This window comes from Lates calcarifer, unplaced genomic scaffold, assembly GCF_001640805.2.
Source record: "Lates calcarifer isolate ASB-BC8 unplaced genomic scaffold, TLL_Latcal_v3 _unitig_502_quiver_940, whole genome shotgun sequence".
Classification (NCBI taxonomy): domain Eukaryota; kingdom Metazoa; phylum Chordata; class Actinopteri; family Centropomidae; genus Lates; species Lates calcarifer.
In genome coordinates, this window is record NW_026117248.1 from 20,161 (window position 1) to 33,041 (window position 12,881).

Below are 12,881 nucleotides of genomic sequence, written 5' to 3' on the forward strand. Positions count from 1 at the left end.
TGAAAAATCATGGCATAGATGGCATAGTGTTGTCTTCAAAAATATTGGCAAATTCTGTTAAAATGATGTACAGGAGCCCTTACTGACCCAATGGCAACACAGGACACCTTTATCTCGGATTCTGCTTTTACTCTGAGGGCCATAAATGCTCAACTTCTGGCTTTAATTTGGTTTAGCTTGACACAATAGCGGGAGACTAAATGACCTTTTCTTCAACACTACATACAAACACTGCTCCTGCAGCTCATATAGCAGCAGAGAGAGAGATTCTTCTTCTTACCTAGAAGGAAAAGGGTTTTCATTCCTTACTGTGGATGACACCAGTTCATTTGAGGGGAGAATGCAGGAGGCCTAGTCTCCTTTAGAATCAACTCTGGGGTTATTAAAAAAAACATCAGGCTTGGTTTAGTAGTAATAACTTTATCACTTTTCAAAACAAAGTGCTTAACAGGATTCTAACATTAATGAACTAGAGACATTTAATAACATTACAAAATAAAATGGAGTAAAATACAGTCAATAAAAACAACAGTAGCAAATAAATAAATGATTAAAGTTTTTTTGACAGTTTGATTCAGTGTACATGTGTAATATTGCACTTCATTATGTATTTGTAGAATGCCTGTTGCTGGTGATATTGCTATGTATTTCTTTTTAAATGAACATGTACAGCAATCCTCTAACATATAATGTGGAAAATTTATACTATATATATCTTACACTGATTGCACTGATTTGGAAACTTGTCTAGGTCCAGGTATAGATGATATATAATTCATATTCATATTCACATTCATATCTGTGGGACATATTTGCATGTTGGGTAACTCACTAAATGCCTGTTGCCACAGCTGTAGTTGTCACCCCTGCAGATACTTCTCACTCAGTTTATGCTAACTGTTAGCAATAACATTTAAGCACACAGCCACTGTAGATTCTGATGATTTTGGTCAGGGTAATTATATTAACACCATCCACCTTTTTCTGTTGTGTGAGAAGCTTCTCAGGGTGGGCTCCTGAATCTCTATCTGTGAGGTAGGCCCCAGGTTATTCAGCTGAGGAGCTCCCTTTCAGACGTGCTGGTTAGTAACAGGGGACTGTCCTGTTTCCACTTCTGTTCACATTGTAGGCACAGTACACATCAGATTTTCTTCCCAGCAAGTTCTCTGATGACTCTGCAATGATGCGTTAGAGATGGGCAGGAGTTTGAATACAGGGAACTGGTGGTTCACTTTATGGAGTGGTGCTGCAACAATCATGTGAATGTGGACATGACCTAAATGTGGGCAAGACCTAGGAGATGGTAGTTGACTTCAGGAGGACAAGAACTGTGACCAAACCCTTTATTAAGATGGGTGAAGAGGTAAGAATTGTGGAGCACTAAAAAGTACTTGGGTTTCCTCTTGAACTGCAGACTGGACTGGACCAGCACTGATGCTATGTTTGTTGTTGACAATGTGCATCCCTTTGTGGTCACAGTTCCTCCTTCCAGTTGTCTCTAACTGGTTTCATGAACATGACAGTGACTTCAGTTTTTCTTTGAGTAATTCAAGGATCTAAGGACAGGAGGTATCATATGCTGTGCAGATTGTTAAGCACCATGTGATTTTTGATACTGGCCTATGTAAATAAAATCTGACTAGAGTATTAGTATGGTGTTCCTAAAAAGTCTTCAGTGAGTGTAAATAAGCCAGTGTTCAGCTGCTGTTGTCACTGCTCAGCAAAAGTTACATAGTTTTGCATAATAAATAAAACACTGTGCTGCTGGTGGAATGCTCAACATTTTCCTTTTATAAAGTGATTTGATCAATTTATTCACATGGCAGATACAACTTTGTTGTGTCTGTGTTTATTTGCATAGCAACTTCACAAATATTTCACATTCTCTTTATTGGTTTTTCAACATACAACATAAAAAAAATCCCTGAACCCACCCCTCCCTCTAGACCAAAAGATACCCTGATGTACGCCTACTTCACATACATCAGCTCTTTAGGTAGCTCTCTGTGAGATGTTTGTGTGTGTAGTGATGAGAGAGAGTTACTAATGTTCTGTTCCTGACTATAATGTGAAGGCTGACAGAAGCATGCAATAATGTCACTATGAAGTTCAATCAGTCATTCTATCAGACACCTAGCAGATGGAATAACAAAAGCCGTAAGTGTTATTCAAATCTAATTATGACTCATTCTTACAGCCAGGAGATGTGAAACAAAGTCCCTTTTACTATGATTTTCTTGGTTTAGTGTCAGTGTTCTAAAATAAGATACATGTTATTCAAATCCACGATTGTCTGTGTTTACTTCAGTACACAAAATTGAAAAGTGCTCCTCTGTGAGAGATTCAGGTGCACATGTGTATTTAATGACATCCTTTCATTACTGAGGGTAAATGTGACAGTAAATTATGACACTGGTCTCAGGTAATATCTGTCCAGGGTGTACCCTGCCCCTTGACCCAGTGTCAACTGGCACTGGCTCCAGGCCTTGTGACCCTTAAGGATAAGGGGTAAAGATAATGGATGGATCTCTGGTAATATCAACCAGCTCCTTATAAAACAATGTGTTATATTAATCCACGTAGTAAATAACTATTTTTTCAGGTGACAGTCAGAGAAGTGCAGACCAGTCAGGACCTCCATGTCATCATTTGTCCTACTGACTAGCAGAGTCACATGGAACACTTGCAAAGGTGTTTGATTATATGATTTACACTCTATAGTGAGTAGACTATTCTGTCCATATACTTTATGTACTTCTGGTCAGGCCCATGGTTTTGGATTTACATGGTTAACTATCTCATATGGGTTTAATATTCAGGTTTCCACATACTTTAAGCCTTACAGTGCATGCGGGGCTTCAGTCTGGTAAACAATATTTTCACTGTAAGCTGTGGCTCTCAAGTAAATAACAAGTAATTAGCCATTACAAATTGTTTACATTATATGATGTATGATCTTGCTTGGTCATTTAACATTATTTTACAAAGCTGAAAATGTAAACAACTTAAGAATCTCCCACTGAATCCCTGATTCATATATCAACATTTGAAGTCTTATAGCTGTTTACTGAATGTGTCAGATATAATTACTTTTTTGAGTTGGAGTTAGTATGGTAGTAACTGCAAATGTTGAAATGTAAACTTTGTAAGATTTGAAAGGACCTCATCCCGAGACATAAGTTGGTATTTAAGACAAAAACAGGGAACATATGAACCAGTAACTCCCAGAACAACTCGGCCTTATGTTGTGGCAGTGGCATGTCTAAACTGTTACCCTGGATTGGATGGTAACAAAGTGATAATTTGTTCACTGCGTACTTCTGTCCTTTAAGAATTCTCTGCCAGTCTCTCACCAACAAAGTTTTTCCCTTGTGTGGACTGTCATGTGTTGTGTCAAATTTCCTTTTTGTGAAAATCTTTCCCCACAAACAGGACAACTGCAGGGCTTCTCCCGTGTGTGGACTGTCAGGTGTTGTGTCAGATTTCCCTTCTGAGTAAATCTTTTACCACAAAGAGAGCAACTGAAGGGTTTCTCTCCAGTATGACATCTCATGTGTGTCTGCAGATGGTGCTTCTGGCCAAATCTTTTATCACATTTTGAGCAGCTGAACGATTTAATGCTGGTATTACGTCCTATATCATTGACAGGAACTTTATTTTTTACAGTATTTAAATCTGTCTGAGGTTTTCTGATCTCCTTCCAGTCGTCGTCACTGTCCTCAGTCTCAGCTTCTGAAGAGTGTGAGGTCTTGTCAACAGATTTAGATTGATGTTTAAAACCAGATGCTGAGCTCCTGTCTGGTTCTGGTTCTGGTTGGGCAGAGCTGCTGGCTGGAGCCAGTCTCTGATAAAGCTGTGAGGACTGAGATTTCTCCTCCTCTTCACTCTTCACAGGGACTTGTGTGGATGGGAACTTTGTGATATTGCCATCATGCAGCTGACTCCTGATCTCCTGACTGGTCCAGAAATCCTGTTTTTCCTCCTTAATGTGTGGGTGCTCTGGGTCCTCCTGGTCTTGCCTGGGGCTCCACTCCTGCTGCTCAGACAGAACCTCTTCTTTAATCACCAGCTGCTGCTGGACATCTGCAGAAAACATTGATACACAATACAGACACAAATTCAAGTTATAGATTACCATGAAATTGAGTTAAGACATTGTATTTTGCTCAGGATGAACTGTAATAACTTTGACGACCCTCTTGACTTTTCATCTAACATCATCATTAATTTGACCAGTACTTTAGTTCATGACCAAATACCTGCAGGATTTTCCCTTCATTCCCATCAGATGTCAGCATTTATCTTAAAGCACTGCTGTGCCTATATACAGCCTGACAGAGGTGTTAGCATGGCTGTAAAAACAACCTACATGTAATCTGTAGGACTATGCACACTATCAACAGCAAACTGAAACAGAGTTTGGCAATCCCTAAAAACAGAAAGCCTTAGACTGTAAGTCATTCAACAACAATTTGGAATCCTAAAACTAAACCTAACATCTCACATTTGGGCACACTCAACTGGTGCACACTGGTGGAAAGGCTGGTGTGACAGGGAGTTCCCCCATTACCCTGCCCTGTGGGGTGATCTGATCACAGGTGCAGGATTCCAGACTGCGACCATTTTGTTGTAATTTGCAACCACCTGAATTAAAGCCATCCATCCACAAGTGGGTCAAGAGTTCAGTTATTATTGACTTATCTATTTTTTTAATGGATATGTGTACAGCAGCAGCCTGAGCACAGACACACTGACAGGTGACCTGCAGGCTCTCAGGTGAGCTCTGATGTCACTGTAAAATAAAGGGCTGTGAGTTAATTAGCTGCCAGAAACTCTTGACTTGTGTCCAGCAGACTGACAGAAGGACAGAAAGACGATCAGGTGAGGTCTGAAGACGCTTTGCTGCATAGTAGCTCCAAACAAACTAGTTCATTACTTACTGGTGTTTATCCATTCATTTGTGATCATCTATCATATATACATTATTACACTGCGACTTTAAATTGATTTTAATAAAATCAAATGCAAAATTTTTGAGTATAATCGGAGAAATGTGCAGAAAATGCCGTGTGCATGGTCTATATGTCTAGCCCCCAGTGACGTCTTTAGCATATGCTAAGTTAGCAGGAGCAAACAGGCTGTGCATGAAGAGTTTAGTTAGCTTACCACGGTTGCTATGCAACACCAGCAAAGCAATAAACGTCTTATTCTACAAACCTGCTCTCTTCTGCTCATCCTCAGGTTTTGAAGCCGAGTTCAGCAGCCTGCGATGGCGGCACTCCATCTCATCTTCATACTCCATTATTACTTTCTCTAAACGGCTAATGACCTCCTCCACTGCCGCAGTTAGCCGCTGGTTGATAAAAACCTTCAAACCTTGGAGTCTCGACATGTTCCACAGATGACTGGTCAGAGCAGAGCGGAGTAGAAAACTGGATACTAAGAGACTTTCTGTTGTTACTGTTGGCTAACGTGTTGGTTTGCTGAGCTCCTTCTTCTTGGTGATGTGTCGGTAGCGAGCGAGTCGGTTCTAGTAGACGGCTCCTTTGTGTGAACGATGGGAGCCGGCTCACCCCGGCAGACTACTACTTTTAATCTTTGATTTATAGTTTTGTTAATTAAAAGAGGACGGAACCACTGGATGCCCCAGTGCTACTACTTGCACTGACTGAACGCTGTACACGCAGTGCTACCACTCGTGTGTGACGACGCTCAAAGGATCGTACCATCTGACAGTGGTGGAGCCAGGGGGGTGGCCCTGGGTGGTTACAGCCAGGCAGCTCCACTTGCCACCCATAAACTGTATATACAGTCTACATTACCATCCCACATAGCACCAATATTGTATGCGAGGCCTTTCAGGTCACACTTTTTTTATTTTGCGGAACCATGGCTCACTGCTCCAGCTTCACTGGGGACGCTTTTTAACGGCGCACTCATGTGCTTGCTCCTCTTTCACTCTTTTCAATCAACGTACTCTCTGTACTTCTCCGAAGTAAGCTCAAACACGCCAAGGCGCCGAGTTTCCCTGATGTGAGGATAAAGTAACGTCTATCTCAGCAGTGTAGTTACTCACTGTGCCTGTTTCCTCTTCTAACCTCTTCTCTATCTTCATTAAAACTGATACACCAATACAGTTTTTTTTTGTTGGTGCATCAAACAACACCGCGCAGCCAATTACAGTTTCCGCTGGAGAGATCCGTAAGCGGTGAAGCTAAGATTTAGGCTTATTCGATGAAAGTAACGATAGGCACAAAGGAGCTAAACCCTAAAGAGCAGATAATCAGCTACAAAAGTATTGAAAACTGTCAATGATGTTATTAACATAAATAGTCATAATAATGATAGAAAATAAATAGAATGTTTCTGGATTCCCTTCGATGTCAGATTTCCTCAGACCTTCTGAACGGGGTTAACCGTCTCAGTCCACCGCGTGCACAGTAAAATTCCCAGCAGCTCAGCTGTGAAAACAAACAAATGATCAGAGAAGCAGATGCCACATTGGATGTGAAGGTTAGCCACATGCATCCCAATCAGTGTTTTTCCTGAGAATGGATCCTTAGATCCATCTGTGACAACTTTCATAGAGGGCTTGTGTTCAGAAACTCACAGCTTTGTTGTTGTTTTGCAGACACACAAATTTCCTGTTGATCTTATTTTCTGAATATGTGTGCTTGTTTAATGGGTTTCCATTGTTCTCTGGGTTTTACTTCAGTTTTGGTGACGTTCTTTCTATGTTTATCTCTCTCTCTCTCTCTCTCTCTCTCTCTCTCTCTTTCTCCAACTCACTTATAACAAATGTCTCCTCTCCTTTTCTCTTCATCTTTATGCTTAGAATCTGTGGTTGTAACTGAGGCATTTCTTGACAGACCCCCGCTCTAAATGAATCTGACTTGTATGGATTTGTTTTTCATCCACCAGAGGGCAACATGACATCTTCCTATCACCATCCTGAATCCACACACCAGTATATTGAACTTTTTCCTTTGTGTCAGAGGCGGTCCTGGCTAAATCTGCGCCCCGGGCGCCCATAGCAAAAACCGGCCCTTGCTCTGTGTCCGCAGGTAGGTCCATGTGTAGAGTCATGTTGCACAGCCAAGCATTGTTCAAGTCTTCAGAGCTTTATTTTAGATTCTAGTGGAGATTCATTTCAGTAGATACCATATGTTAGATGTACAAGATGTAAACATCATTTTTTCATAACCTGAATAAAACCCTGTGTTTTATGTTATTTTGACTTCTTACTCTTTTTAGTTTTATTTGTGCAAGTAACAAAACAAAATATAAAAACCAAACTCAGACCATCACCATGACAGAGCAACTCCATGCACTGATGCAGGCTGAAACAACAATTATAACTCACTGCCTGTGAATTTTAGGATGAAATTCAAGATGCTGTGTCTACACTCCACAGATATGCAGGTCAGGTGAATAGTAAACTCTGTAGCTGTGAAACTGTTGTCTGTCTGTATGTGAGTGAACCTTGTAATAGGCTGGCTACCTGTCACGGCGACCATATCATTAGTCGAGAATGTCAGTACTGGAAGATTCGCCAAAACCATGAATTACATCCAGTGATAGTGTTTTCCAAATTCTTCCATTCTGCCATATCTGCACAGGGCAACTGTGCTATGGTTAATTTTTTAAGATGAGATCAGGTTATGGTAAATAAAAGACAAGTGAACACTCATTGCAGGTCCGTAATGAGAGGCCGACTCAAAGTCAGAAATAATACCTTTACATCCGTCCTTGCTGCTTAAAGGACACAGCACTTTATGGGAGTCAGTGGTCTCCACAAGCAGCTGAGGAAATGGTCTCTGCAGGCTGGTGCCTCGACAGCTTCCCACAGATCACACAGTCCATCTAGGCTGTTTACACTTCTGACACTTTCTGTCTCCATCTATTATGATAAATGAACGTGAAAACAAAATTAACTCAGTGCACACACAACACAAGCCACAAAGGGTTAATAATACAGAAGAGTTCTAGCCAATCAGAAGGCAGGTGCAGCATGTGGGCAGTCAAGATACTGAGTGACACTGTGGGGAGAAGATCTGCAGCTGAATGGAATAAGACAAACTTTGATAAAAGTAAATGGGCCTGGTGTAGTGCTGGGATCTTAACATATGCAGTATCTGCACCACTGCTCTTTCGCTTTCTCCTACTCTGTCAGATTATATATCTTATTTCTCTCTCTTTTCTCTCGCTCCTTTTAAAAACAAATTGGGAAGCCGACACCAAAACCTAATGTTACTATTAACATTAACAAATAATGAGAAATATCCACCCTTCATTCTAATACGGATACCACTGTTCTCATAGTACTTCCATGTTTTGTGAATGAATGCTCAAGTTGAAGCAGCTGTCTGTGTTTGACCAGTTAATGACAATCAGGCCTGCAGTCCTGTCTCCCAAAGTTCCTGAACCTCCAGAAAGTACCACTCAGTGAGAAGGAACATTTCAGGGATAAAATTTAACCTTTGCAACTAAATTCAGACCCTGGTTCGTCTGGTGGAAACTTAAGTAGGGGAGCTTCATTCCTCAAAAGTTTGCTCCCTGGGAAAAGTTCCTGCAATGGATATGAATGCAGTCAAATAGTCTTTTTTGCTTAAGAAGGTTCCTAAGTGTGTGAAATGACCCGGAGGTATCTAACACCCCATTAAAATGTGTTTTGGATGATCAGACAGTGCAGGTGTAAATACACCCAAAATCCATTGAGGACATATTGTGATTCGATCAGCCAAACCACCGCTGGAGGTGGTCAGAGATGCACTGTGACCACACTGAACACAAGTAGAAATGCAACAACTACATGGGTAGAAACATGTAATCACCCATGACTGGTCCAAACAAGCAAGGCAGCTAAGCAGCTAGGCAGCTAGCAGTAAACCCACAAAGCAGCCCTCTTCTCAATCCTCAACTATGGACATTATTCAAGACACTCATGGATGGAGTGAGGACTATTTGCTTTCAAATTGGTCTGATAAAAGTATACAAGCAAAACTTGGCAATTCATATCACACCCAAGACATTTATGAAGCAGTGGTTAAACAAATGGTGCTGGTTGCAATGTCAAAAGAAATTAGTCACATAAAATTGGCATACAGAGAAGCCAAGGACAATGACAAGAAAAGTGGCAGGAGCAGGGCACCTTGTGGCAGCGTTGCTTCCCACCTCTTTTTGTCACTTTTCTTTTACTGAAGTTAGCATGCTAACCAGCTAGCCTTGGCCGTCCCAGGGTGTATTCTAACCTCTTGTATTGTAAATGCAAACAATAGCTAAAGGTTTTGGTAAGTGAACAGCTGTTAAAGTTGGAATGAAGTGATAGCAAACGCTTACATATAGCACCTTTTAATGTTTTTATATGTTTTTTTTAAATTCATTATCTTCTATCTATCTGTGAAGCACTTTGTAAGTACTGTTTTAAAAAGTACACATACATATAAATACACACATATACAAATAAACTTCTTCCAGAGCTTCCTGGCCTGTGATGATGACTGCTTGAATGGTTGATGACAAGACAGACAGAGGGAGAAAATGATAAATAGAATAAATGAAAATATTCTTGGTGTGAGGTTGTTAGTCTGTTTTTGTAGACCATGTGGAAAGTGCTTCATTAATAAAGTTACTACAGGGTGGCAGAGGAACATAATCAGCTGCTCACTGCTGTCATTCATTAGGAGCCTTCTTAGCTGCAGATATGATTACTGCCCTTCTCAGAATCAACAAGACAGGGAGGTGTGTGTTTGAATGTGTGGAATCAAGTTTAGGGATAGCTAGTGACAAAAGTATACTTGCTCATACATGTGCTCTGGTCCAAGATGAGTCACAGATGGGAGCTGTTATAATGTGTTATAATATTTACTGGTGTGATAACACAATTCTCAATATTTAATGTACTTTTACTCCCCTTTTCTTTACAGAATATGGTTATTGCCCTTAAAAAGGAACCAAGCACATTTTTTCTCAAAGATTTTTGTTGGCATATGATATAAAAATAGATCTATCTGCTTTTACTGAATTCTCTCACGCCTCACTAAAAGTGACAAAACAAGATTTAAAGTTTGTTACATATACTGACTTCCTGACTGCACTAGCAGCTGCTGAAGTATAGAAAGCATAACACTGACTAACTGTAGATAGTGGTGGTGGTTTGGGGCTTGGTAGTGCCTGATAAACACCAAAAATTATGCTGTACGTGAACAAGATTTGTTTCTCCTCAGTGGTAGCAAACACAACAACTTACTGATAACTGCACTGCAAAAAATGCAGGTTGCATTATAGGAAATGTAGGGATTCATACACAGTTATACACATATTATTTGCAGAGTCCTTTATGTCAGAGACACTAACTTGTGTTCTATTTGAAGCCAGGGATCTTTATTTACCTTGCTTGCTGTGAAACTACCAGCATGTCTTCCATGAGGTGTTCTTGGAGTTTGTGCACAAAACCTGCAAAAAATCTGGTATTATTTACATTTCTGGTCAACTGGCTCTAAAGCATTTTAGTTCCTTGGTTGAGCTCTGTACTGATACTGATGTTATCCCTGCCTGCAGGTCAGCCTGTACTGTACTCTCTCTCTTTCTCTCTTTCTCTCTTTCTCTCTCTCTCAGTATGATTTTATATCCCATAAATACATGTTACTAACTCAATATATTCCCCCCTCCCATAGTTTTGTGTTCTTTAGTCTCTCTCTCCTCTTTTGTCACTTTCTGCAGGTATTTCTTCCTCTGGAGCTGTAGAGTCTGATCTGTGATGACAAGTCTCCTGCTGCTCCTACAACTCCCCTCAACACCTGCTGCTACATTTAGAAATTATTAGTACTGCTTCAAGTATTACTGCTACTTATGCATTTACTACTAAAATTGTCATTACAATCTTTTTTTTTTTTTTCAACTCAAGCAGTCGAGGCAGATGTCCACCCAGCCTGAGTCTGGTTCTGCTCGAGGTTTCTGCCTCTTAAAAGGACGTTTTTCCTTGCCACTGTCGCCTAGTGCTGCTCATGGTGGACCTGTTGGGTCTCTCTCCATAAAAATATAAGAGTACGGTCTAGACCTGCTCTATATGAAAAGTGCCTTGAGATAACTTCTGTTGTGATATGGCCCTTTAAAAATAAAACTGAACTGAATTGAATGATATGTGATATTCCAGCAGACTAAACGTTTAGGTTTTTAGGCAAGGCACCTTTATTGTATTTGTTGATAATTGTTGCTCCCTTCCTTCTACACTTCTTTGTCGAGATATATATAAAAGGAGTATCGTCTAGGTGTCATTTCTCAGACAGATAAAAATTCAAATAGATGAACCAAATGGAAATTCGAGTCTTATACCATGTCAAACAATACCAATAAAGCTTGGTGCTCCAGGGAGAGGTGTTTGTGGAGCATTTGCAGAACCTACATTTGGCTCTTGATGTTTCCTTAGCTGACCAGAGTCCTCAGTCCGACTGGGTGACTTGCTCTCTGGTTGGTGAAAACCAATGCAAATGTTAACTTGTGTGGTATCCCACAGCAGAGAAGTGATGACCTGTGAAATAGGAGAGGGTGTGTGCATCGGGAGATGGTTGAGGTTTGACGCTGTCTCTCGTTCACATACTGGTGGCAGTCTGAAACTGATGCTGTTTGACCTTGGCAATTCTCACACTGAAATGCCATACCTCCCCCGAACTATAGAGTCTGTACTAAGTTCACCATAATCCTCCCCCGACAGGACAGACGGACCAGCAGAGTCCAGCAATAAAAGGGGAAAGAGGAGTTCAGACTAGAGGGGCTAGTCTGAACTAACTAACTAACTAACTAATTAACTAATTAATTAACTAGAGGGTTAAGGCCTTCCCTCAATTGACCCCTTGGCACCCCAGCTGAGCAGTTTTGCTTTCAGCAGGTCTGACAAAGGTAGAGTCATTGTTAAAATGTTTTTTTGCTGGGATGTTATGGTTTCTGGTGATCAAGGAACCCCATGCATTGACAAAATTTCAAAAATACCTTAAGGCTACCAGAGGCTATGTAGAACAAGCACATAGTGCAGGCCTGGACCTTCAATGACTCCAGCATGACTATAATTGAGCTCACAGCTCTCATCAGCTAGATTTTGCAAAGAACCTTGACTGTTCTTGAAGAAAGAATGTAAGACCTTCATTAGGGAGCTTTTCCTTTCAAGGGATTTTAGCTGTAACAGAATGTGGACCATCAATATGAATCATTGTGTATAGCTCTTTGCATTTGCCTATACTGCCTTGTCTCGTGAAAATAACATGTCATGTTGTAATCACTGCCTGCCTCAAATTGATTGAGTGAAGGAAGTGCTACATTTTTTCTATCACATGTGAGTCATTGGAGGGCAGTTAGTGTTCTGAGCTCAAGACTCTCACCAGAGACCACAGCCATGTCTGGTTATATTAAGGCAAGAGGATGACTTTAGTTCAACTTTTAACATTATTTTTGTTTTGTTTGAGTTTTTCTGTATTTAGAAAAAGACTACAATCTTTTTGTCTTTCCCTAACCGTAACCAAGTGCTGTAAATGCTTTAACAGAACCATGAATAATAGTTCAACAATGCTGTAGTTACTTGTCAGTGATCTTAATGTTCAGAATTTGTTGATAAAAATTCTTGGCAGCATTATGTGTCCAGACAAAGTTGCACATTTTGTATCACTTAAAGAATCAATTCATTTGAGCAAACAAAAATCTGTTCTGTGCTATTTGTGTTTGCTGTTACAACCCCCACCACACCACCCACCACACACCTCACACCTTCATGGCAGTTTGTGAAATAGTGATGAAATGTGGCAGTGGACATGAATTTTCAGTTTTCTTCATGACAGCATGACTTTAAAACTCATGTATATTGATTAGAAATGCAATTTTGCTATATTCAT

The 12,881-nt window shown here is 40.5% G+C and overlaps 1 protein-coding gene and 1 long non-coding RNA gene across 3 annotated transcripts; one reads left to right on the top strand and one right to left on the bottom strand.

Moving 5' to 3' along the window:
* Positions 1 to 1,770: 1,770 nt before the first annotated feature.
* On the bottom strand, positions 1,771 to 5,837 carry LOC108873330 (zinc finger protein 22). The gene is made up of 2 exons (XM_018661500.2): positions 5,218 to 5,837; positions 1,771 to 4,083 (listed from the first exon to the last, which is right to left on the bottom strand). Exons 1-2 carry the CDS (start codon positions 5,390 to 5,392, stop codon positions 3,350 to 3,352), a joined length of 909 nt encoding a protein of 302 aa, XP_018517016.1. The 5' UTR covers positions 5,393 to 5,837; the 3' UTR covers positions 1,771 to 3,349.
* Positions 5,838 to 6,033: 196 nt separating this feature from the next.
* On the top strand, positions 6,034 to 12,407 carry LOC108873331 (uncharacterized). Of its 2 annotated transcripts, XR_001959441.2 has the most exons (3): positions 6,034 to 6,513; positions 6,922 to 7,064; positions 10,723 to 12,407. It is a non-coding gene; the product is annotated as an uncharacterized LOC108873331 (long non-coding RNA). The 2 variants fall into 2 exon arrangements; XR_007811309.1 differs by lacking the exon at positions 10,723 to 12,407 and having other exon boundaries at positions 6,922 to 7,231.
* Positions 12,408 to 12,881: the final 474 nt, after the last annotated feature.

Coding starts and splice junctions, on each gene's coding strand:
- LOC108873330 (XM_018661500.2), bottom strand. CDS start 5,392: ATGTCGAGACTCCAAGGTTTGAAGGTTTTTATCAACCAGCGGCTAACT. Junction 4,084..5,217: donor GGATGAGCAGAAGAGAGCAG/GTTTGTAGAATA, acceptor TGTTTTCTGCAG/ATGTCCAGCAGCAGCTGGTG.